Source organism: Ovis aries, chromosome 2, assembly GCF_016772045.2.
Source record: "Ovis aries strain OAR_USU_Benz2616 breed Rambouillet chromosome 2, ARS-UI_Ramb_v3.0, whole genome shotgun sequence".
NCBI lineage: Eukaryota > Metazoa > Chordata > Mammalia > Artiodactyla > Bovidae > Ovis > Ovis aries.
In genome coordinates this window covers 11,161,786-11,187,833 of record NC_056055.1, presented here as the reverse complement: position 1 = coordinate 11,187,833, position 26,048 = coordinate 11,161,786, and the positions used below count along the sequence as shown (strand labels likewise).

Sequence of the window (26,048 nt, the reverse complement as noted above, 5' to 3'; positions counted from 1 at the left end):
GAGCATTACTTTGCTAGTGTGTGAGATGAGTGCAATTGTGCAGTAGTTTGAACATTCTTTGGCATTGCCTTTCTTTGGGATTGGATTGAAAACTGACCTTTTCCAGTCCTGTGGCCACTGCTGAGTTTTCCAAATTTGCTGGCATATTGAGTGCAGCACTTTCAAAGCATCATCTTTTAGGATTTGAAATAGCTCAACTGGAATTCCATCACCTCCAGTAGCTTTGTTTGTAGTGATGCTTCCTAAGGCCCACTTGACTTAGCATTCCAAGGTGTCTGGCTCTAGGTCAGTGATCACACCATCGTGGTTATCTGGGTCATGAATATCTTTTTTGTATAGTTCTTCTGTGTATTGTTGCCACCTCTTCTTAATAACTTATGCTTCTGTTAGGTCCACACGATTTCTGTCCTTTATTGTGCCCATCTTTGCATGAAATGGTCCCTTGGTATCTCTAAATTTCTTAAAGAGATCTCTGTCTTTCCCATTCTATTGTTTTCCTCTATTTCTTTGCATTGATCACTGCTGCTAAGTCACTTCAGTTGTGTCCGAGTCTGTTCAACTCCATAGATGGCCTCCCACCAGGATGTAATGGTATCCCTGGGATTGTAATCCCATCCCTGGGATTCTCCAGGCAAGAACACTGGAGTGGGTTGCCATTTCCTTCTCCAATGTATGAAACTGAAAAGTCAAAGTGAAGTTGCTCAGTCATATCCCACTCTTAGCGACCTCATGGACTGCAGCCTGCCAGGCTCCTCCATCCATGGGATTTTCCAGGCAAGAGTACTGGAGTGGGGTACCATTGGCTTTCTTATCTCTCCTTACTGTTCTTTGGAACTCTGCATTCAGATGGGTATATCTTTCCTTTTCTACTTTGCCTTTGGAAGGTGAAGGTGAAGTCGCTCAGTCATGTCCGACTCTGCGACCCCGTGGACTGTAGCCCACCAGGCTTCTCCATCCATGGGATTCTCCAGGCAAGAATACTGGAGTGGGTTACCATTTCCTTCTCCAGGGGATCTTCCCGACGCAGGGATCCAACCCGGGTCTCCCACATTGGAGGCAGACGCTTTAACCTCTGAGCCACCAGGGAAGCCTTTAGCTTTGCCTTTAGCTTCTCTTCTTTTCTCAGCTATTTGTAAGGCCTCCTCAGACAACCATTTTGCCTTTTTGCATTTCTTTTTCTTGGGGATTGTCTTGATCACTGTACATGTCACAAACCTGCATCCATAGTCCTTTAGGTACTGTTATCTATCGGATCTAATCCCTTGAATCTATTTGTTACTTGCACTGTATAATCATAAGGAATTTGGTTTAGGTCATACATGATTGGTCTACTGGTTTTCCCTACTTTCTTCAATTTAAGTCTGAATTTGGCAATAATGAGTTCATGATCTGAGCCACAGTCAGGTCCCAGTCTTGTTTTTGCTGACTATATAAGGTTTCTCCATCTTTGGCTGCAAAGAGTATAATCAATCTGATTTTTGTGTTGACCGTATAGTGATGTCCACATGTAGAGTCTTCTCTTGTGTTGTTAGGGTTTTTGCTATGAAAAGTGCATTCTCTTGGCAAAACTCTGTTAGCCTTTGCCGCGCTTCATTTTGTAATCCAAGGCCAAATTTGCCTGTTACTCCAGGTATCTCTTGACTTCCTACTTTTGCATTCCAGTCCCCTATAATGAAAAGGACATCCCTTTTGGGTGTTAGTTCTAGAAGGTTTTGTAGGTCTTCATAGAACCAGTCAACCTCAGCTTCTTCAGCATTACTGGTCGGGGCATAGACTTGGATAACTGTGATATTGAATGGTTTGTCTTGCAAACAATCAGAGATCATTCTGTCGTTTTTTTTGAGATTGCACCCAAGTACTGCATTTCAGACTTTTTTGTTGACTATGATGGCTACTCCATTTCTTCTAAGGGATTCTTTCCTATAGTAGTAGATATAATGGTCATCTGAGTTAAATTTTCCCATTCCAGTCCATTTTAGTTTACTAGTTCCTAAAATGTCCATGTTCACTCTTGCTGTCCCCTGTTTGACCACTTCCAATTTGCCTTGATTCATGGACCTAACATTCCAGATTCCTATGCAATATTGCTCTTTACAGCATCGGACCTTGTTTCCATCACCAGTCACATCCACAACTGGGCATCATTTTTACTTTGGCTCCATCTCTTCATTCTCTCTGGATTTATTTCTCTGCTCTGCTCCAGTAATATATTGGGCACCTACTGACCTGGGGAGTTCATCTTTCAGTGTCATATCTTTTGCCTTTTCATATTGTTCATGGGGTTCTCAAGGCAAGAATGCTGAAGTGGTTTGCCATTCCCTTCTCCAGTGGACCACGTTTTGTCAGAAAATCTTCTCCACCGTGACGCTGCACGGCATGGCTCGTAGTTTTATTGAGTTAGACAAGGCTACAGTCCCTATGATCAGTTATAGATAACACATTTTACTTTATCCATTCATCAGATGATGGACATTTAAGTTGTTTCCACTCTAGCTATTATAAGCAATGATGAGCATCTGTTAAATAATTATTAGCTTTTATGTAATTCCTTTTAAGTGGCATATATTCATTGCAGAAAACTGAAAAATCCTGAAGAATATAAAGACTATGATAAAATTTATTCATAATCCCACCATTCAAAAGTAAGGTCTTTTTACAAATTTTTCAAAAATAAACTTTAACACTTTTTCTGTGGGGGGAAAAATATATATATGTTCATGTAGTTCATTAATTCCTCATTTCTTTTTAAGATTTACTCATTTGAGCAGATTTTGTTTGCAGAAATCATAGCAAATCTGGCCACTGCAGTTATAATAATTTATAGATCATTATACAGTGGGAGTAATCAGGTATCAGATGGGGAAGGAGGAGGGTTTAGAGAAAGTTTGATAGAAGAGGAAACATGTTTTGCGAACATGTGCATGAGTTTTCGGTATTGATATCCATAAATAGAAACTTTGAGATTTCTAATAAGGCCACATTTGTTCTGTTGCAGGAAGTTAGCAGGATGTACTGTCTTCATCACAGGTGCAAGCCGCGGCATTGGCAAAGCGATTGCTTTGAAAGCAGCCAAGGATGGAGCAAACATAGTCATTGCTGCGAAGACCGCCCAGGCACACCCCAAACTTCCAGGCACCATCTATACTGCTGCTGAAGAAAGTATGTTTCAATAAATAGAGAATTTGCTGGAAAGTTTAATTATATCTATCTGAAGTCTATCCTAAAAATAATTTTATCTGGTTAAAGAAATATTTTGTCACCTTAGAGTGGTGTTTGGGGATCATTTTCCTCCCCAGCTTTTTTAAGTAATGGGAGCGATTCCTGTTAAAAATCATATCTCATGAAGCCAGTGGTTCTTGGATGAGAGCAAAGAGCAGAGGAGTGGAAGCAGAGGAAAGAATTTAAGAGGTGTATAGTGTGAACAAAAAAACGCTCCATGTTACCTGGTCTCTGCATAATTTGCAAGTCATTATTTTAGTGCTTTCAGATCACAGTTATTTTTTTTCTTTTAAAAAAATTTATTTACTTTTAATTGAGGGATAATTGCTTTACAATACTGTGTTGGTTTCTCCCGTACATCATCATGAATCAGCCATAGATATACATATGTGCCCTCCCTCTTGAACCTCCTTTCCATCTCCCACCCCATCCTACCCCTCTAGGCTGTTATCGAGCCCAGGGAACACAAATAGTTATTGAGTGCTTATATTCAAGGCACTGTGCCAGGAGTGAGGGCTTCAGCTTCAGCTGGTATGCTAGTTTTGTTAGTTATGTTAATAGTGCTGTGGTTATATAAAGGGAATACAGATGAAGCAATTATGAATGAAATGATGCCTGGGATTTGTTTTGAAATATACCAGCAAAAAACGAAACAGAATTGGTGGTAGATAAATTTACTGCAAAACATTATCAATCATTGAAGATAGTTGATGGATTCATGATAGTTCATTATACTATTCTTTATTTTTGTACATTTTTAGGAATTTTCCATAGTAAACATCTTTTAAATTACCTTCCCCCCTTATTTCTTTTTAATAGCATTTTTTAAAATTGCCCTCTTTTTTGTTTGTTTTTTAAATAGAGTTGACCTGGCTAGTCTGTAGACGGCTATGATTTCAGTCTGTCCTACAGTAGGACAGAGTTGCTAGTAATTGGAAGACATAGTTATTTATATTGATTTTCTGAAAATGGGGTACTTTTTCCTTTTGACTCATATCAGAGGTTTGGTGTTGATGAAAGTTTAAATATTTGAATGCATCTTTATTTATCCTTTATAGTCAAAGCAGCTGGAGGAAAGGCCTTGCCATGTATTGTTGATGTAAGAGATGAAGAGCAAATCAGCAGTGCTGTGGAGAAGGCAGTGGAAAAATTTGGAGGTAGTGCCTTCATTCTGAGATAATTATTGAATATTGGTAAAGTATTGGTATAACTATTGTTTTAATTTTTAACTTTCTTTTGATATTTTTACTCTCTAAGTCTTCAGAGTATAGCCAGAAATAAATATTTGTTCCTACAGAAGCATAGCTTAAAACCATCTGATGAGTAATTGAATAATTGTTAAAAGTTATTTTTAATATAACCAATCTCTCATCCAAGGTAGAGTTAAGACCTTGACCATAACATATGCACCAGGACCCATCCACTTGTCTTCATGTAACCCATCATTTGGTGACTTTTTAATATTTATTGAGTAAAGTGCAGATTACCTATTGGCTTTCAAGATATTTTGCATTCTGATGTTAACAGACTTGTTTTGACTCCATCTTCTTTCTATATGCCTGTGTAAACTCCCTAATCCAGACAAAACAGTTTGCTTCCATTTCCTTACCTTGATTTTTTTTTTGCCTTTTCACCTTTTCTCTTCCCATTCCTCAAACTCTTCCAGTGCCCACTCCACCTCCAACCCTTCCTGAAATGTTCCCTTCTTTGCTTTTGAAATTTTTGTGCTTAAATCTCATCTACTTCACGAAGCCAATTTCCCGACTATGCCGAGTAATCAGAAATGTACATTTTTCTTTCTCTGAATTCCTAAAACATTCCTTTGGTCCTCTTCTTGTAAAACTTCAGATCTTAGTGCTTTTTTCTTTTCCTCCAATTAATTCATAATCTTCTAGAAGGCAAGTATCGGGAGTTGAACTAAGACTTTGATGGTATTATAGCATGGAATTTATCTATGTCCAAATCCTGTCCAAACCATTACCATTCTCTTCTTATAATATTCCAGAGACTCTATGTATATGCAGAGGATATTGAGGAACAAAGTAATGCTTTATTGGAAGCAAATCTCATGCTTATAACCCCCAATGCAGAGTGCTATGTTCTTTTGGACTGGAGCACAAAACTTTGACTCAAATGGGATCTCGTCCTTTAAATTCAAAATATTACCCCTGGCTGGCAACCTTTCCCAAAGTAATATGAATGCCCCTGAGAGAAGACGAGAGAGAATGCAAAATTACTGGGTGTTTTTTTTCCTTCTTCTTCTTCTTCTTACTCTTAGGGCCCCAAATATGAAGGAAGAAGGAGAAGAAGCTACATTCACATGGGGGACCTTTATCTAAAATGACTTCTACCTCCTCAGAAAATTGACCTAATTAGTTTGAAAGTGACACTTCTACCTACTAGGAAAAGTGACCAATTAGTGCCAATTAGGATTTAACCTAATTAGTTTAACCACTCCTTTTTAGGGAGGAACTAAGGCATAAGGTGGTGAGGGTAGAAGAACAGAGCTTTTCCTTTCTCTGTATGCATCCAGGGTTAGTTCTTTGCATTGATCCACTGGTTCTGCCAGCTGAGAGTGAGTTTACCCTGTCTGGCGACGAGACCACCGGAATTTAGGGGAGGACTGCTTCCGCCTTGGTCTGCACCCTTTCTCGGTCTTAGTTTCTGCCTCTAATTCTGTTAGAGAACATGACTGGTTCAGTTGTTGTCTGGTGTTGTCCCAGGAAACCTCTGAAATGGGTCAAGATGGACATTAATCATAAATACTGAAAGCCATACTATATAAGCCCAGAATTCACCTCCTTTTTAGCTTCCCATCTTGAATTCTAGCTGTGTTGTCTGATCTGCTTCACCAGAAGGAGTGACACCTTGTGTATTAGTGATGGCAGAGTCTGAAAATATGCACCTGGGTGTCAAAACGTGAGGACCTCCCCTTTCCAGGCTGGGGCTCTTGCAGAGTAGCTGGCATCTCACAAGTCTGTTTCTTCTCCTGTTGTTGCCACAGAGAATTGAAAGAGCCAAACTGGAATCTCTTTCTTGGAAGAATCAAAGCCCAGAAATCTCTCCTCTCCAATTTCCTAACTCTGTTTTGTCCCAGCCAAGGAAGTTTCACTCAGATGCATGGATGGTCTCGATTGGTTTAGCCACTATGGCTTAGACTGTCTTCCATTGAACCTGGCATCATTCCTTCAGTGTCTTCAGTGTGGGGTTGATCCAGCTTTGTCTATCACGTGATCTACTTTCCCAGGAACAGACAGAGAAAATGAAAGGGACAAAAGCAAATCTTGTTGTTTGTTTCTTCAGAAGCCAGTCGATCCATATTAATTGATTTGGCATTCATGTCCTGGAACGTAGCTGAGTTGGTAGAAATCTTCAGTCAGGAAGGTATGCTTTGGACTTCCCTGGTGGTCCAGTGGTTAGGACTTTGCCTTCCAATACAGGGAGTGCCGGTTCAATCCCTGGTCAGGGAGCTACGGTTCCATATGCCTCGCAGCCACAAAACCTAAACGTAATCAAGTGGTATGGTAAGAAGTTCAGTGAAGACTTTAAAAAGAGAGAAGATATACTCTTCATATCTTTGGGGGCAGAAAATCTGCCAGTGTATTTTCCTACCTGTTGTTGAGATGGGCATCTGAAACACTTCTGTTTTCTTGCTAAAGTGCAAATTGGTGGTGGAGTTACCTCTCTTTTGGAATCTTCCCTAACATTTCCTTCCCTTCTCCTTAGGATCCGCGTTGATGTATTTAAAATATTTTGCTTTCCATTTGCCCATGAACCTCTGCTTTTCTGGCATAACGATGTAGAATCTTAATTCTTTGGTGAGCTCTGCTCCACAGCTCAGCTGCTGCTCCCTCCTAATCAGGATGATGTCACATTTGTGAGATGATTCACGGCCTGCTCTTTTTTCCTCTCTGTACTTTTTACCCCTAGATCTTCCAAGCCTTCATTTTTTGTTTGTTTGGTTTCAGTTCCATACTGTGGTTGCTGCTGTTACGGTGTGGTTTGGAGTTTTGTAGGCCTTTGAAGTCTGCCTTTTAGAGAAGACTTTACCATTCTCCTAACTTTTCTGTCTGCCAGGGAATTATCCTTAACAAAGTCCTGAGCAATGGATGATGCTTTCCCTGTACCCCTCGGGGACCTCTGCCACATAGTACTGCCAATCACCTTGCCTTCCTTCATCTTCAGAGTTTTTAGGCCTTGAGTAGATTATGCTGTTTCATAAAACACAGATATAATCTTTCCTGCCATCTTTTTTTCTGCAGCAGGCATATGTACATGCCTTTTCTTCTGTATCATTTCCCACCATTGTGCCCTGATTCATTGAAAAAAATTTTTTTTGGCTGTACCACGTGGCATGTGGAATCTTAGTTCCCCAACCAGGGACTGAACCTGTGCCTTCTGCATTGGAAGCCTGGAACCTTAACCACTGGACCACCAGGCAAGTCCCGTCCCTGATCTGTTAGGTTGGTGCAGAAGTAATTATGGTTTCAGAGCCTGAATCTTTATTAATCAAAATAGGAACCATTACAGTCAACACAATTTTGCCAACAAGAAATAAGTTTGTTTATTCCTGTAGTATAAAAATCCATGCTTCGGGCTTCAGCGAACTCTGGGAAAGCATTTTCTTCATCTTGCTGGTTGTAGAAGCATTTTCCCAGCAAAATGTTGTTGAGATGCTTGAAGAAGTGATAGTCGGCTAGAGGACAAGTGAATATGGCAGATGAGGGAAAACTTTGTAGCCCAGTTCACTCAACTTTTCAAACGCTGGTTGTGCTATGTGGAGTCAGGTGTTGTTGTAAAGAACTGGGCCCTTCCTGTTGACCTGTGCTGGCTGCAGGCATTGCAGTTTTCTGTGCATCTCATCGATTGCTGTGCATCTCTCTCAGATGTAGTGGTTTTGCTGGGATTCAGAAAGCTGTAGTGAACCAGGCTCGTAGCAGACCACCAAACAGTAACCCTTTTTCTGGTGCAGGTTTGGCTTTGGGAAGAAGCTTTGGAGCTTCTTTTTGGTTCAGCCACTGAGCTGGTCATGGCCAGTTGTATAAAATCCACTTTTTGTCACGTCACAATCCAATCGAGAAATGGTTTGTTGTTGTTGCATGCAATAAGAGAAGGCAGCACTTAAATGATTTTTTTGATTTGCTGTCAGCTCATGAGGCACCCCCTTATCAAGCTTTTTCATTTTCACATTTCCAGTTTCCTTCAACTGCCAAATGACCACAGAATGGTCTATGCTGAGTTCTTGGGCAACTTCTCGTGTAGTTGTAAGAGGACCAGCTTCAATTATCCTCTCAGTTGGTCATTGTCAGCTTCTGATGGTTGGCCACTACTCTCCTCATCTTCCAGGCTCTCATCTCCTTTGCAAAACTTCTTGAGCCACCACTGCACTGAACGTTCATTAGCAGTTCCTGGGCCAAATGCATTGTTGATGTTGTGAGTTGTCTCTGCTGCTTTATGACCCATTTTGAACTTACATAAGAAAATCTCTTGAGTTTTGCTTTTTGTCCAACATTATTTCCATAGTCTAAAATACAAATAAAATAAACAGCAAGTAATAATTCATTAGCAAGAAATGTGCATTAAAATGATGTATAACATAACCACATTTATTTAAGAATATATTTTAATATCAAATGGCAAAGTTCAACAATGCAAAATCTAAATTACTTTTGCACCAACCTAATGTTTTTATTTGGCTCATCTGAGTCTAAAAATTTTGTTACCTCTTAATTGGACCCAGTTTTTTTTCTTTATCATTGACAAGTCAGATCTAGTTTTCACAATCTGAAGCTTCAGTCCTCATCTACTTTCATTTGCTTTGGGGCTCACTAGAGGATTTATCTGGCAAAGACAGAACTATGTTCAGCAACATGGAACTGAACATTATTTTTTATACAAAGTTAAAAGCACATTGTATCTCCTTTCTGACCACTTTTCCCAGTCCTCATCTTTTCGAGAGATAAAGCTTCATCTAAATTATTTCATCTGATTGTTGATTGTCATTTATAACTTTATTGCTACTTCAGTCTTGGGTATTCCTTTGGAAAAGGTGTATGGATTCATTACATATTCTAATGTATTGTCTGTGGATTATAAGATAAAGTCAAGCATGTATCTGCTAATACTTTTCAAGTTGACCTGTCTTTAAACTTAGAAATGCCTCTTAATAGTTGGCTTCCCTGGTGGCCCAGATGATAAAGAATCTGCCTGCAATTCAGAGACCCATGTTCTATTCCTGAGTTGGGAAGATCCCCTGGAGAAGAAAATGGCAACCCACTTCAGTATTTTTGCCTGGAGAATTCCGTGGACAGAGGAGCCTGGCAGGCTACAGTCCATGGGGTTGCAAAGAATCAAACATGACTGAGCGACTATCACTCACTCCACTCATAATAACCTCATTTAAACCATTATTCACACAATGTGAGAGAGGGGCAAAGCAAAGTCAAGAGAATAGTAAAAGACATTTATGGCAACAGTCTAACCTCAGCAATAGAAATTGTCATATATCTATTTGACAGAATATTAAATGTTCTTTAAAAAGAATTTTGGCAGCAACGTGGATGCAGCTAGAGATGATCATACTAAATGAAATAAGTCAGAAAGAGACATACCCTCTAGTATTACTTATATGTGGGATCTAAAATATGATGCAGATGCACTTATCTGTGAAACAGAAACAGACTCACAGACACAGAGAACAGACCTGTGGTTGCCAGGTGGGAGAGGGGTGGGGAGGGAAGGACTGGGAGTTTGATATCAGCAGGTGCAAACCATTACATATAAGAGTGGACGAGCAATGAGATCCAACTGTGTAGTTCAGGGAACTCTATTCAATATCCCGAGATAAAGCATAATGGAAAAGAATAGAAAAAACAATGTATATATATGTAAAACTGAGTCACTTTACTGTATATCAGAAATTGACGTGGCAAATCAACTGTAGTTTAGTTTGGAAAGAATGAATTATGAAGGCCATGTAGAAGTGCAAAAATATGTTGAGATGCTTTTGTATTTTACCATTTTCATTTAACGTTATTTAAGCTTGTAGCCATAAATGTTACATATGGATAAGGACTAGATAGAATATGCATAAATAATTATGATTCTAGATTTAATTTATTTTGTGTATAAGTTTATGTATTTTGATGATTTGCCTAGAATTGAAACTCTCAGTCATTTCTATTTTCCCAGTTCCAAGACCAGAAAGGAGCTCTTTCATTTAAGTAAGGGCCTTCAAGGGGGGAGGGAGACCGGTGTCCTTGGAAGGAAGGCAGACCTTGGAAAGATGCTGGAGAGGAGGGAAAACTTTAAGGCAGTTGGCCTAAGGTTCCTGGAGACAAAGAGGAATTAAGAGATCAGGAATTAAGAGAACAGATAAGGACAGAAGCTACAAACTACTGAGGACTAAGCGTCCTTGTACTTTCCTGTGGAACCCTGATGATGGGCTGTCTTCATAGTGCCAGTGAAAATCATTTGCGTACTGTTTTGACATAGCTATTGAGTCCTACACTGGTAAATTGGTCAGTCATATTATCTAAAAGTGTTTGTGAACTCAGGATTCAACTATATAAATATTGTTTATTTCTTTCTGTTGTAAAGTCTAAATGACATTACTAAGAAGTTGATTATTTGAAAACAGGAATTGATATTTTGGTGAATAATGCCAGTGCGATTAGCTTGACCAACACATTGGAAACACCTACGAAGAAAGTGGATTTGATGATGAACGTCAACACCAGAGGCACCTATCTTACGTAAGTTGAAGAGCTGTGGGAGAGACTTTCCTGGTGGTCCAATAGCTAAGATTCCTTGTTCCTAATGCAGGAGGCCCAGGTTCGATCCCTGGTCAGAAACTAGATGCCACGTGATACAGCTAATACCTGGAGCGGCCAAATAAATAAATACTTAAAAGAAAAAAATAGCTATGAGTGTTGCAGTGCTTTGTCAGAGAACTAGTTGTGAACATATTTGAATAGGTTAGTAATCAGTTTGATCTAGTCAATCCTTATTTTTGTTTCTAAGTTTTAATTAAACAGATCATCTCCAATGGGCTTCCCTCATGGTTCAGATGGTAAAGAATCCACCTGCAGTGCAGAAGACCCGGGTTTGATCCCTAGGTTGGGAAAATCCCCTGGAGAAGGGAATGGCTACCCACTCCAGAATTCTTGCCTGGAGAATTCCATGGGCTGAGAAGCCTGGAGGGCTACAGTCCATGGGGTCGCAAAGAGTCAGACACTACTGAGCAACTAACACTTAGCTTATCATCTCCAGTATTATATGTGTTTGTATCATGTTAAATGCATGCTTATAGAAATTCTGTAATAAGGCTCAACTGTATTTTTGAACAGTTGATCTTTCTTATACCCAGCTCACCTTATTCATTTACTCAAATGCCCTGTAGGCCTTTGAGCTTACAGCACTCAAAGTAACATGATTTGTGTGAAAGCTAAGAATCAGTGCCTAGCACACAGTGAACTTAGCTGCTTTATTAAGCTCAAGATACTAGTATCCAAGTGTGCCGCTAAGAGTTTTCAGTATAATGAGTAAGATAGGGCATGTTGCCATGGAAAATGTACCTGGTTAGGGTTAGTGATGCTGAGGGTTAGGCAAGCAAAGTGCTGGTGGAAAGGTTTTGTCTAATAGATCAAAGGAGAAGCTCATGTTTATAATGTAAATGAAATGAACTCTTTCCTTTGAGTGTGAAATATGGTCTTACTGCTTGGAATAGGTTGCTTGTTTCCTATTGATGTTTTGAGGTGCGGCTTCACTGTTCTAATGACTATCAGTTGTAATATTGTTTGTCCTTCTTTCTCACCCCCGTAAATGTGAAGTATCTCTGGAATGGAAAAACAATATGTACAAAAACGCTTTACTTTAGTGATACTAATTGTATTTGGTTTATAAGCTTAAAATGACGTTGCAGATGGTAATAAGAATTTTGTACATTGATAGGAAAGAAACTGACTTAAGAAGAATGGACTAGTTTCCAGTCCTAGAAGCTATTGAATGTGAAATAAAACTAAACACTATGAAGTTAGTAAGCTACAGTATGTTATTAAGCTGTGTATTATAGCTTAATGGTTAAATATTTTAAAATGTTGGACCTGTGTCTTTTATAAAATACCTACCTACCTTTTTGAATGGGATTTTAAAAAAACAACTAAGATTGCCCCCAAAGAAATATTGCATGGCGTGCTGGCACAGATTAAGTTTGGTAATGTGTTGGGAGTTAATGTTATTAACTTACAGTTCCTTTGTGGTAGGAGTACCATACCTACTAAGATGAAAAAAATCTTAGAATGTGAATACTAATAATTTCAGTTGTTTATTTCATGTTTAATATATGTACTGTTCTAAGTACCTCATATATATTGTCTCATTTTAATCCCTTGGTCAGTCCTAGATAGTAGCAAGTATTACCAGCATTTGCAAATGAGAAAACTGAGAATCAGAATACTACCTATATTTGCTGCAGATCACACAGTGAAGGGCAGAAGGAGACTCTGAACCCAGGTCTGTCTGACTTGGAATGATGTAGTTGAAGATAATCTAAGTTGGATTTAAGGCTAATATGCTACTTAACTTACTTGATTGTTTTCATCAGGCAGATCATATTGTCAGGCCATTATATAAAGTTTCAAAGGATGAATATTAGTTGCTTTTGCTATCGTCATTTTCGATAAATGGAAAAAAAAACAACAAAAGTATCCTATAAGTTACTGAACAAGTTCAGTTGCTCTGTAGAAGTAGTTTAACATATAATTTTAAAAAGTAATGAAGCTGTTAGAAAGCTAGCAGTTTGACTTGTGTTTTCTTTTGCTTTCAGATCTAAAGCATGCATTCCTTATTTGAGAAAGAGTAAAATTGCTCATATCCTCAATCTCAGCCCACCTCTGAACCTGAATCCACTGTGGTTCAAACAGCACTGTGGTAGGTGAGGGGATGACTTGTTTAGTCAATCTGTTTTACATTAAATCAGTGTATCAATGATGTAATCACAGTTTGTACATAGTGTTAACATTAAATTTCCTCTGCAGAAGTTGGTAGCATTTTGGTAAGTAGATTCTTAATCTTTTATCTGTCATATTTTAAATGGAGGTATAATTTGCATTAAATAAAATGCATAGTTGTTAATGGTTGAGTCTGATGAGTTTTGACGAATAGATATACCTGAATAACCTCAAATGAAGATATGGATATCCACCATCCTGGAAAGCTCCCTCAAGTACCAGTGGGTGTGTTTTACTGTATGTAACTTATTCTTCAATAAAGTTGATTAGGACTACCATGATTGACAAGTATGCATTGCTATGTTTAAAATGGATAGCCAACAGCGACCTGCTGTCTGGATCAGGGAACTCTGCTCAATATTATGTGACAGCCTAAATGGGAAAGGAATTTGGAAGGGTGTGGATATGTGTGTATGCATAACCGAATCACTTTGCTGTATACCTAAAACTAGCACAGCATTGTTGATAAACTCATATAAAATAAAATTTAAAAAAAGAAACTGTCCATGAAATACTTTACTTTTCACACCTATCTAATGATGTAAGATGAGTATGCTAACTAACAGACCTTCCCCAGTATCTCAGGGGTAAAGAATCCACCTGCAATACGGGAAATATAGGAGACATAGGTTCGATCCCTGGGTCAGAAAGGTCCCCTGGAGGAGGGCATGGCAGCCCTCTCCGGTATTCTTGCCTAGAGAATTGCATGGACAGAGGAGCCTGGCAGGCTATAGTCCATAGGGTTGCAAAGAGTCAGACACGACTGAAGTGACTGAGCAGACACGCACATGCTAAATGACAAGATTTATGTACAGGTGCCTCCTCTGAGATTATTGTATCAGATACCTACTCCTTGTTTCAACATAATTCCATAAAATTTGGAAAGGAGGACATTCGGAATAAGAACCCATAGAACAAAACTAAAACAAGTTCTGTTTTAATTGACTCAGTTAAATGAATTTGCAACCTTTTGTTTATGTTTTACTAGAAGTAGTTTTCCTTTAAATGGCCAGTTTCATTGAAAAAAGGACAAAAAAAGAAACAATAATGTAATTTATCCCCATGATATTCAGAGGAATAAAAGTTTATTACTGTCTCTGTTCTTTTAAACAATTACTAAGATAGAAATATGTTAAAGTAGTTCATCCCTGATATATATAAAATTGTTTACATAGAAAACTGTTCTTTTAAAAATAGTACATTAAAAGTTTTTGTGAAGTGAAGAAGTGAAGTTTCTCTGTCATGTCCGTCTCTTTGCGACCCCATGGACTGTAGCTCACCAGGCTTCTCGGTCCATGGGATTTTCCAGGCGTGAATACTGGAGTGGGGTGCTATTTCCTTCTCCAGGGGATCTTCCCAACCCAGGGATCCAACCCGGGTCTCCTGCATTGTAGGCAGACGCTTTACCATCTGAGCTACCAGAAAAGCCCAAAGTTTTTGTCCTAATGTAAATATTAACTAATTCTGAAAAATGTATCAAGGAAAAACAGTAATAGAAGGAAATTGGTTATTTATACTCACAAATTAATTTGTTTCTTAATTAAATTCTTGATGGTTTCTTTCAGCTTACACTATTGCTAAATATGGCATGTCTATGTGTGTACTTGGAATGGCAGAAGAATTTAAAGGTGAAATTGCAGTCAATGCGTTGTGGCCTAAAACAGGTATGTACTTACAAAAGAAATCCATTTGTTGCATTCTCATTTATTATCTTAGACACTCTTGGGTGGGTGGGGTGGGTACAAATGAGTAGACCATCAAAAGGAAACCTCAGTAAGTCTGTTTGGAAATAAGTTCAGCTTTTTATTGTATATGAAAGACCCTTAGAAACACTAACACTGGAAGAGTCTCATAAAAGCCAATAGGAAGCCAGCTGCGCTTCCCTAAGCTTTTTTCCACTCTTGTCTTTGGTGCCTTAAATTCTGAGATTCTCTTGCAGTTACTTTTATTTTCTCTTCACACATCCCAGAAAATGCTTCTTTACTTTCTTGTACTCTTACTAATTTGTCTTTTTCCTTTATGAAAAGCTGACTTTTCTGTACTTTCACATAAGTTCTGAGTTCACAGAGTGTCTGGATCCCCTTTAGGTAACAGGGTAACCTGCTTATGGCTGGGCTTTGTATGCAGCTTTTGAGTTAAATGTACAGTGGAAGCTGATGGCTTGCAGGTTAGGGAATATGTTGTATAAACATGAGGGGACGGAAATGACAGAAAGGGAAGGCTTGTCCTACTTATCCTCCACTTATATATCAGAACAGCTTAAAGGAGGAAAAAGAAAAAAAAAAACTTCTTATTATACCCTTTTTTCATATATTTAATAGTGCCTATGAAAACCTTAACTTCTTTTATTTTCCTCACTGTAAATGACAATCCTACCCCACAAAAGTATGAAAAAGAGAAAACACAGTGGGAATCACTTTTTCATTTCACTTAAAAAAAAAGAACGGAACCTTTGTTGCACTAACATCAGGACTCCAACATGGAAGTTAGTGTGACCCCTTTCCAGGGAAGCTCCTTAGGGTCAATACAGGATTTTCCTGATTCTCCCCAATGGGTCATTTAATGTATTCCTATATCTTCTAAAGACCTTGATATTGTTTATTCCCCTTCTTCTTCTTTCTGGCATTGTTTTGTTCGTTCATCACTCAACAAATACCTAGTAGACAGTTGCCATGGGGCAGACATTGTGCAGGGTTCAGGGGACACCTCTTTGGCCTTTTCACCTCGTAAATGAGTCGGTTGATAGAGCTGTCTGCAAAAGAATATTTAATTCAGTATTTTGGCAAATTATAATAGCCCTAGATGTACTCTTGAATGGAACTGCCACGCATAGCAGTGTGGAATGACCCAGAGTTGTAGCTTAGGAACAGAGGAGGAGTTTCTTTCCCTTCCCATCTGCTGTGTGCTAGGTGAGGAGATTTCCTCAGCCCCAGGCCTAATGGTCTATGGTACTGAAGCTGAGAGAACAGGAGGCTGTGGGGCAGAATTTATGGAGCCCTGGGATATGTTGCTAATGTAACTGTTAGGAAAATTTAGCCATTGCACCCAGCTCTGTAATCACCATCTTTGTTTTCTAATAAGAACTCCAGGAATTTTTTGTTTTTAAAAAAGGTTTTTATGTGAATTATAGCTGATGTACGGCTTCGCTGGTGGTTCAGTGGTAAAAAGTCCGCCCGCCAGTGCACGAGATGCGGGTTCGATCCCTGGGTTGGGAAAATCCCCTGGAGAAGGAAATGGCAACCCACTCCAGTATTCTTGTCTGGGAAATCCCATGGATAGAGGAGCCTGGTGGGCTACACAGTCCATGGGGTGGCAGAAAAGTCAGACACAACCTAGTGACTAGAAAGCAGCAGCATGGTTGATTTCTGGTAGCTGCAGGGGTACTCCCTCGTCACTTGATACTTGCATACATGGTGAACGGATCACTGTGATAAGTCCAGTAACCGTCTGTCCCCGTGCAGAGTCGCTCCACTAACATTGGCCGTGTTCCTTGTGCTACAGGCTGTATTCCTGTGGTTCATTCATTTTGTAACTGGAGGTCTGTGTCTCTTCATCGCTCTCAGCTGCCTTGGCCCGCCCTGTACCCCACTCTCCTCTGGCAGCCACCTGTTTGTCCTCTGTGAGTCTTTCCATTTTGTTCTGTTCATTTATTTTGTTTTTCAGATTCCACACATAAGTGAAACCATATGATATTTGTCTTTCTCTGTCTGACATTTCATTTAGCATAACATGCTCTAAATCCATCCATGTTGTCACAGGTAGCAAGATTTCATTTTTTTAATGGCTGAGTAATGTTCCATTGTGTGTGTATGTATTATATAACACCGCATCTTATTTATCCATTGATGGCCTTTTAGGTTGCTTCCGTATCTGGGTTATTGTAAGTAATGCTGCAGTGAACATGGGTATGCATATATATTTTTGAATTGGTGTTTTCATTTTCTTTGGGTAAATACCCAGAAGTGAAATTGCTGGATCATGTGGCAGTTCTATTTTTAACTTTTTTATGAGGAATCAGTTTTTAAAAATATTCCATCTGCAGTTTGACCAAGATTCCTTTATTTCCTGATCTACCAGGGTAGCAGAACCATGATTTATTGCTTCTTTGTTTCCCTTATGTTACTCTAGCAGACAAAATTCTTTTAAGATTTTCTGGAGTGTGGTATTTGTTGCAATGAGGCAAAAGATGAGAATGAAAAAACTGCTTCTACGGTATTTTCAAACTACATGTCAAGACTCACTGGTGAGTCATGAAATCAATTTAGTGAGGCATGAAATCAATTTGGTGGATTGTGAAACTGATTAAGTAGATAGCAGCCAGAATTTTGTTGTTGTTTCATTTTATTTTTAATTGAATGAAATAGAGAATATTAGAGAGTATTGCACATTGTAATAGTGTTGTTTGGTAAACTTTAAAACTTATATATGAATATCATATATAAATGAAATATGCATATGTTTATGTGTAGGTATTATGTGTTTTTAGTCTTGCTCATAAGAATTGTTACTTATTCTGAATCACAGTAAAACAGTTTAAAACTTGGACTTTTCTTTGCCTCCTTTTTCTAGCTTCTTTTCCTTCTCTCATCCCTTCTCAGCCTCCTCTCCCTGCCTTAATCACTGCTGTTGTTAAAGTTGATAGAGTCAGAAAGTTAGTATCTGTACATCTCCTTCACATCACTTACAGCATTTGAAGTTAAATTACTGATAACAATAACAACAGTTGTTTAATGTCTTTCTTGCTAGAAAAGCTTCTTAAAGATATAGTATTTGTTTTGTCCATTTTATTATCATCACTGCAGACATTCAATAAGTATTAATATTTGATGAATGAATGAATGCAGTATGATGAGCTTCCATGTAGGTCCATAATAGACATTCCAAATAAAAGGTGTATATAAGAAAGGGGAAGAATATTGTATGACTTGGAATATGAAGGACATTATCAGGATTGGCAGGAAAAATCAGCTCACTGCCTAGATCTTTGCTTTAGTTGAGATGTTCATTTTATTAATAGAAGGTTTACTTGACATCTTGGAACCGCTGGTATCATTTGGGTCCTAGACTTGTATAATATAGTGAATTGAATTTACAGTCATGCTCCTTATGACACATGGCGTGGTGAATTACATACAGGATACTTTTGAAACATAGAAAGAGGACCATGTAGCTCAGATTAAAAGTCAGAAAGGGAGGTCTTTTAATGAAACAATTGAAGTGAGACTGAGGATGTTGGAATTAACAAGGAGAACTGAACAAGGCATTCTTGGCAGAGGGAACAATAGAGTCTGAAGTATGGGAAAATACTGGGTGTTTGGTGGAACTGCAAGAAATCATTATGGTGTATCTATCATGGGGTGTGGACTTTTTATTTCCCTCTGAACTGGAGCAACTGAGAATAGTTTGGATAGGCCTGAATGTTGGGTGGGTGTGAAGTTGTGGGTGAGATGGACAGACTAAGTCCAAGGGTTTTGGTTGCCAAGTTTAGGAGCTTGAATTTTAACCTGTATTCCGTAGAGAGTCACTTTAGAATTTTAGAGGCAGGAGAGCAATAATCAGCAGAAGACAAAGAGGAGCAGTGGTTTGTTGACGAGGTTTAGGAAGTTTAATTTGGCATCTGAACAGGCTGACTTGTAAGACTGTGGAAAGAGGAGGCAGGAAACCTAGCTAGATTTTGCATTATTTATGATGGAGGCAATGAAAATGGATTTGAGAGAGTGTTCAGGCTCCTCGCTGTTTCTGAGGCCTCTATTTAAAAGACACATCTTTTCTTTCTGGACCATATAGCGTGGTCCAGACATGAAAAGTCAGCTAACCAGGGAGGTCAAGGTGGCAGCCGGCCTCTATGGTACTAGAAACCAAAACCAAAACTAGTTTCCATTTTCAAGGGACCTACTTATCAACTAGGTCAAGCAGTTTATACCATATTTCATTGATTCTGAGATGCCCATGTTTTCACATTTACATCTTTGATACCAGGTTGCTCATATATAGTTGATGTATTATAGTTTTTTTGCCTTGGGTTTTTTTGCCTTGGTGGTTACACTTTATAATTAATGGTATCTTTGGTTCAGTGAGCACATAGAAGAATATATGTGTATGTGTAGATACAGAGAACAGAGTAGCGGGTACCAGAGGGAAAGGGGAGGGGGAGGGTGAAATAGGTAAAGGGGATTAACTGTATGGTAATGGATGGAAGCTAAGCTTTTGGTGGCTATCATGCTGTAGTGTGTACAGAAGTCGAGATATAAACACCTGAAACATCTATACTATTATAAACCAATTTATTGAGATAATTTTTTTAAAAGATATTTTGAAAAGTTTTGGGAATGGATGGCAGTGATAGTGGCACAGCATTGTGAATGTACTTAATGCCAAAGAACTGTACACTTAAAAGTGGTTGATCTGAAATAAACCTGAAAATAAACAAATGGGACCTAATGAAGCTTAAAAGCTTTTGCACAACGAAGGAAACTATAAGCAAGGTGAAAAGAGCCTTCAGAATGGGAGAAAATATTAGCAAACAAAGCAACTGACAAAGAATCAATCTCAAAAATATACAAGCAGCTCCTGCAGCTCAATTCCAGAAAAATAAATGACCCAATCAAAAAATGGGCCAAAGGACTAAACAGACTTTTCTCCAGAGAAGACATACAGATGGCTAACAAATACATGAAAAGATGCTCAATATCACTTATTATCAGAGAAATGCAAATCAAGACCACAATGAGGTACCATCACATGCCAGTCAGAATGGCTGCTATCAAAGGGTCTACAAACAATAAATGCTGGAGAGGGTGTGGAGAAAAGGGAACCCTCTTACACTGTTGATGGGAATGCAAACTAGTACAGCCACTATGGAGAACAGTTTGGAAATTCCTTAAAAAACTGAAAATAGAATTGCCTTATGACCCAGCAATCCTACTGCTGGGCATACACACCAAGGAAACCAGAATTGAAAGAGACACGTGTACCCCAGTGTTCATCGCAGCACTGTTTATAATAGCCAGGACATGGAAGCAACCTAGATGTCCATCAGCAGATGAATGGATAAGAAAGCTGTGGCGCATATACACAATGGAATATTACTCAGCTATTAAAAAGAACACATTTGAATCAGTTCTAATGAGGTGAATGAAACTGGAGCCTATTATACAGAGTGAAGTAAGTCAGAAAGAAAAACACCAATACAGTATACTAACACATATATATGGAATTTAGAAAGATGGTAATGATAACCCTGTATGCGAGACAGCAAGAGAGGCACAGATGTAAAAAAACGGTCTTTTGTACTCTGTGGGAGAAGGGTTGGATGATTTGAGAGGGTAGCATTGAAACGTGTATATTATCATATGTGAAGCAGATTGTCGGTCCTGGTTCGATGCATGATACAGGATGCTCAGGGCTGGTGCCTAGAGATGACACTGAGGGAGGGGATAGGGAGGGAGGTGGGAGGGGGTTCTGGATGGGGAACACATGTGCACCTGTGGCTGATTCATGTCGATGTATGGCAAAAACCACTACAATATTGTAAAGTAATTAGCCTCCAATTAAAATAAATAAATAAAATTTTTTAAAAAGGTTAATCTGAAAGAAAACCAATAACATGTACCTACCCCATCAAAAGGGCTTCTCTGGTGGTGCTAGTGGTATAGAACCTGCCTGCCAATGCAGGAGATGTAAGAGATGAGGGTTCAGTCCCTGGGTCAGGAAGATCCCCTGGAGAAGGGCATAGCAACCCACTCCAGTATTCTTGCTTAGAGAATCCCATGGACAAAGGAGCCTGGCAGGCTACAGTCCATAGGGTTGCAAAGAGTCAGACACAACTGAAGTGACTTTGCATGCACTCCAGCAAAAAACTGGTTAAAATATATATACATATGATTGAAAATGGTTAAAATATGTATTCATCTCTTCAGTAAAGTATTTTTTAAAAAAAGGAAAAACTAAAATTATTTCTTGTGATTAGAAGACAGAAATTTTTTTCATATACCAAGCTGTAATCAGGAGAGCTATACTTTCCAGTTATTGCTTAATAAGACTTAAGTTTCAGGGTTGCTTTTAGGATTCTTGTGATCCAAGGCATATCAGCTTTCATTATAAATCTTGATTTTTTTTTTTGCCAGAAATCATTGGGGAATTTGCTTTGATTCATCCTGTTGTTAATCTGTTTTTATTGTCAGTTGTATAACCTGTTGGGTTGGCCTGTTGACATTGCAAAACTTTTGCTGAGAGTCACTGCATGGCTCACTTGCTGATTTAGGGGGTTTATTCATGCCTTGTTTGTATCTTCCATAGAAAAGTCGTTAAAGTAATGATAGGTTGTTTGGGAAACCATCCCTTAATCTTATATTGCGTGTGTGTGTGAATACACACACACACATGTACATGACATGTATATACTTATATGACATATTCTTAATAATTTTTAAGACTTTGCATACCATTCATATAGTATACAGTGAGAGTGGCGTGTGTATGTATGCATACGGTCTCATTGTCTGTATTGAAATATTTATAGAAAAATTCTTCAGTTTATAGGAATACGATGATAACTGAACTCTACAAATGTTGATTAACAAAGTATGACCCATTAATCACATAGCGGCTAAGGGCCTGGCTCTGAGGTCAAGCTGCCAGCTATTTGAATCCTAGCTCCTGTAGCCTTGGACAGTTACTTAGCCCCTCTGTGCCTGAATACTGTCATCTGCGAAGTGAGGATAATAATGGTACATACCTTGTGGACTTACTTCAGGTAGTGTTTGTAAAGTATGTAGCGGCATGCTCAGCACAGGGGACACTTAATAAATGTTAGCTGCTATTTTTTATTCGTAAGGTACCACTTCAAGAGTGAGGCCAGAGCTCTTGAGCTATTGGTAAAGTTAAAAAATATATTCCTAGAAAAGGAATTTTAGTTACAATGTGGAGAGGTATCTTCTAATTCGGTGCACTTGAGAAATTCCCCGAGTTCACGTGTACACTTTGAAAGAGGGAAGCATGCTAGGAGGTAATTGCCATGAAAGTAGGGACCTTGTCTGCTTTGTCCACTCATCTGTCCCCAGTACCTCCAGTAGGGCCTGACTTTTTTATATAACATTCAATAACTATTTGTTGAATAAGAAAGAGTCAACGGCTCTTAAAAACTACAAACTTTTCATCTTGTGGACTGAATTACATAGGTTATTTCAGTAAGTAATGATTTCAAATGGTGGTTTAACAGTAGAATGGAGAGGCGTTTATCTAAATTACTAGAAATTAAAGCCTAAAATACATTTAAACAAATCAATTTTCGTTGCTTTAAGTGTAAATTGAGATAAGTTACTATTCACCACTTTGACAGCACATAATTAATGATGTAGTATTAATGGTAGAGTTTTCAGGTTACTTCACAAAAACATAATTTAAAAATTGTATGTATGGGACTTCCCTGATGGCACAGTGTATAAGTATCCACCTGCCAGTGCAGGAGATACAGGTTCAACCCCTGGTCCAGGAAGATCCCACGTGCCTCAGAGCATCTAAGCCTGAGGGCTGCAGCTACTGAGCCTGCGAGCCCTAGAACCTGTGCTCCAGAACCAGAGAAGACGCCGCAGTGAGAAGCCCTGGCACCGCAAGGAGGAGTAGCCTCCACTTAAAGCCGCTCAAAGCAATGAAGACTCAGTGCAACCCAAAATTAATCAATTAACTAAAAATCATATGCACCTAAAACAGTGGAAATCATGTACAAACATTAATAATAATTTTCTCTGGGGAGAAGAATTATAGATAATTTAAAAATTCTTCCTTGGGACTTCCCTGGTGGTCCAGTGGTTAAGACTCAGAGCTTCCCCTGGATGGGACATGGATTCATCATCCCTGGTCAGGGAACAAAACTGTGAGGTGAGGTGCAGTCAAAAAAAAAAAAAAAAAAACCCACTTTTTTTTTTCTATTTCCTTATCTTTATTTTCTAGTATTTCATAAATGACAGTAGTATCTGGATGTACAAGGGCCCTCAAGTCCAATCAGTATTTATCAAATGTTTATGGTATACTTGTCATTGTTTTAGGCACTAGGGATACAGTGATAAACAAGAAAGACAATGTTTCTTTATTCTAGTGGAGGGAAAAGAGAAAATAAGCTTAGGAAAGGGACTCCATATTTTAGAGACAGGAAACTGAAGCCAGAAGATGCTATTAGTGGCCTGCCAAAAATCTCAGCATAGTTGGCATAAACATATCACTGACCTGATTTACAGTTCAGTGCTCTTGTTAGTATTCCTCACCGGCTTTCTTGTCTCTCAAGAATGGTATGCAAATTCTTTGAGCATTCTTAATCAGCAATCTAATTTTGCTGTGAGTCTCATGAAGGAGTCCTATATAAGGAAGCGTTGTGTAGAGTGAGACACACGTGTTGTCTGCCTAGTTATGTCCGTAAAACATTGGGCAAATCCTTTAAGCTCTCTGGACTGTGTTTTCATCACCTGAGTTATAAAGAGATAAATTGTCTTGCTTGTTCCTCACATAGCTCTGTTACTCTGTTTAAAGTTAGGTATGTGTGTGTTTGTTTTCTCTACAGCCATCCACACCGCTGCTATGGATATGCTGGGAGGATCTGGTATCGAAAGCCAGTGTAGAAAAGTTGACATCATTGCAGATGCTGCATATTGCATTTTCAAAAAGCCAAAAAGTTTTACGGGAAACTTTATTATCGATGAAAATATCTTAAAAGAAGAAGGAATAAAAAATTTTGATGTCTATGCCATTACACCAGGTAATGCATTTCGTTTTAAAAAGTAGTGATGTGTTTGTCCACGTTGTCTGCGATGGACATACATCTGTTTTGTGTACGTGTTTATGTGATTATAACATTGATACACCCTTTTTAAAAACTGTCTTCCCAGGGAAGGGAAAGACCCAGACTAACACAACTTTCAAAAAAGAGAAAGGGAAAACAGAAGTGAGCCCAAAGACTTTTTAACAGATATACAGAAAAGGTCCCATCAGCTTCTAACCCTTTCTAAATCGTGAAGCCAAAACTGAAAAATGGTTTCTGAAATTGGTCTTAAAATAACATAGTAGAGATTTTGTTCAAGCACCTGGTACAGATGATTCAGTGATAAGTTTCTTACAAAAACTTCGTTGTCTCTTTCCAAATGTTATCTCTTAAAGTGCAGTCTGAATGTAGCTTCATGATGAATGGTGAAGATAACTGAACAGGGTCTGCCTTACATACAAGGCAGGGATTTGAGTTCTCAGAAGACCCCTTGTTCAAAAATAATTCTTCCTGTTGTAACTGCAGGGGATGATAGTGATGATAATGCATTTTTACTTTACATATAAAATATAATGTATGATAGACAATCATAGTCCCAAATGGAAATTTTATTTGTGCAGAAGTGTATTTTAAATATTAGTAATTAAGTTGAGCTCCTTGGTGACAGAAACCACATGTTTCTATTTGTATCGTCCCTGTCTCTTCAGTCTGAAAGAATGAAGTAGCTCTATGCTGCTGCTACTGCTAAGTCGCTTCAGTCGTGTCTGACTTTGTGCGACCCCATAGACGGCAGCCCACCAGGCTTCCCCGTCCCTGGGATTCTCCAGGCAAGAGTACTGGAGTGGGGTGCCATTGCCTTCTCTGGAAGTAGCTCTATAGAGTTTAACAAAACATTTTTATATATAGTATCTATTTAACTTTCACAGCAGTCCTGTGAAGGAAGCAGTATCGTACAGTGATTAGGAATTGTGGAGTTTGGGAGGAGACAACCCAGTTCCCACTTCTGTTTAGCTGCTCACTAGCGGGGTGGCCTTAGGCAGGTCACCTGTTTCCTCTGAGCCTCACTTTCTTTATCGGTTAAAATACGGGAAAGATAGCTTCTACACAGGAGTTTTGTAAGAACTAAATGCAAAAATGTATATCATGTGCTTGGCCCAGTGCCTGGCTTGTGGTTCAATCAGAGTATTCAATAATTAATATTTGTAGTGGAAGGAGGTTCCAAAGAGATTAAGCCTTTGCCTAAGAGCAGTCAGCTAATAAGTGTCAGAACCTGAACCATACCCAGGTCTTCTGGATCCTCATATAGTGAAACTGTCACTTTAGGTTTTAAAAATAGTGTCATTGTACACAAAATTTTAAATTCAATTAAAAATTCTATCATATTGTATTGGAAACAATGTGATTATCTACTACAATTAAGTGTTACGATACGACAAGGACTGGTGCATCCCTGCCCTCCAGTTTTTTTAATCTTCTGGGAGGGAAAGACAGACACACATTGACAGAGATGGAAAACAAGTTCTTAATGAGGAACCCCCTTGTCTTAAGGGGACCAGGTAAGAAATGAGCCCAGAGTGTTTTGGAGGGAGGTGGGACATAAGGGTTGCATGGGTAGATGAGAAGGGGTAGAAAGCTCTGGGGAGAGCAGTTGAGGGCTTAACCACTCTTTGGTTGGATTTTAAAGATGAAATTTTCCATAGGAGAGGAGGATAACTAAGTTATTGGAAAAGCATTGTAGCTTAATGAAGGTCGGAGTTTGATACTTCTCCTGGGAGTCTTTTCCACAGCTCCAGAATGATCAGTATAATAAAAACATATAATATTTCTTAAACAGATGTTAAAATCTGAATGCAGAAGTTGTTCCATTAACCTGATTGTTTGGGGATCAATTTTTCAGGTCATCCTTTGTTACCAGATTTCTTCTTGGATGAACAGCCAGCTATAGTTACAAAGAAAGCAGACTCATATGGTAAGTTGTAGACTGGATTTTCTGTGGGAAAATAAAGTTACCAACTTACGTATATCTTCCAAAATGTAGAATTGTACATTTCTGCTTTTAAACTATT

General features: G+C 38.7%; 1 protein-coding gene across 1 annotated transcript in view; it reads left to right on the top strand.

Annotated features, from left to right (window-relative positions):
- The window catches only part of HSDL2 (hydroxysteroid dehydrogenase like 2), a 57,574-nt gene that overhangs the window by 11,370 nt on the left and 20,156 nt on the right, over positions 1-26,048 (top strand). The window contains exons 2-8 of the mRNA XM_004004010.5: positions 2,996-3,159; positions 4,278-4,376; positions 10,859-10,973; positions 13,046-13,149; positions 14,795-14,893; positions 23,785-23,979; positions 25,880-25,951. Of these exons, the coding sequence (XP_004004059.2) occupies positions 2,996-3,159; positions 4,278-4,376; positions 10,859-10,973; positions 13,046-13,149; positions 14,795-14,893; positions 23,785-23,979; positions 25,880-25,951 (848 nt within the window). The remainder of the gene's footprint in view (positions 1-2,995; positions 3,160-4,277; positions 4,377-10,858; positions 10,974-13,045; positions 13,150-14,794; positions 14,894-23,784; positions 23,980-25,879; positions 25,952-26,048) is intronic.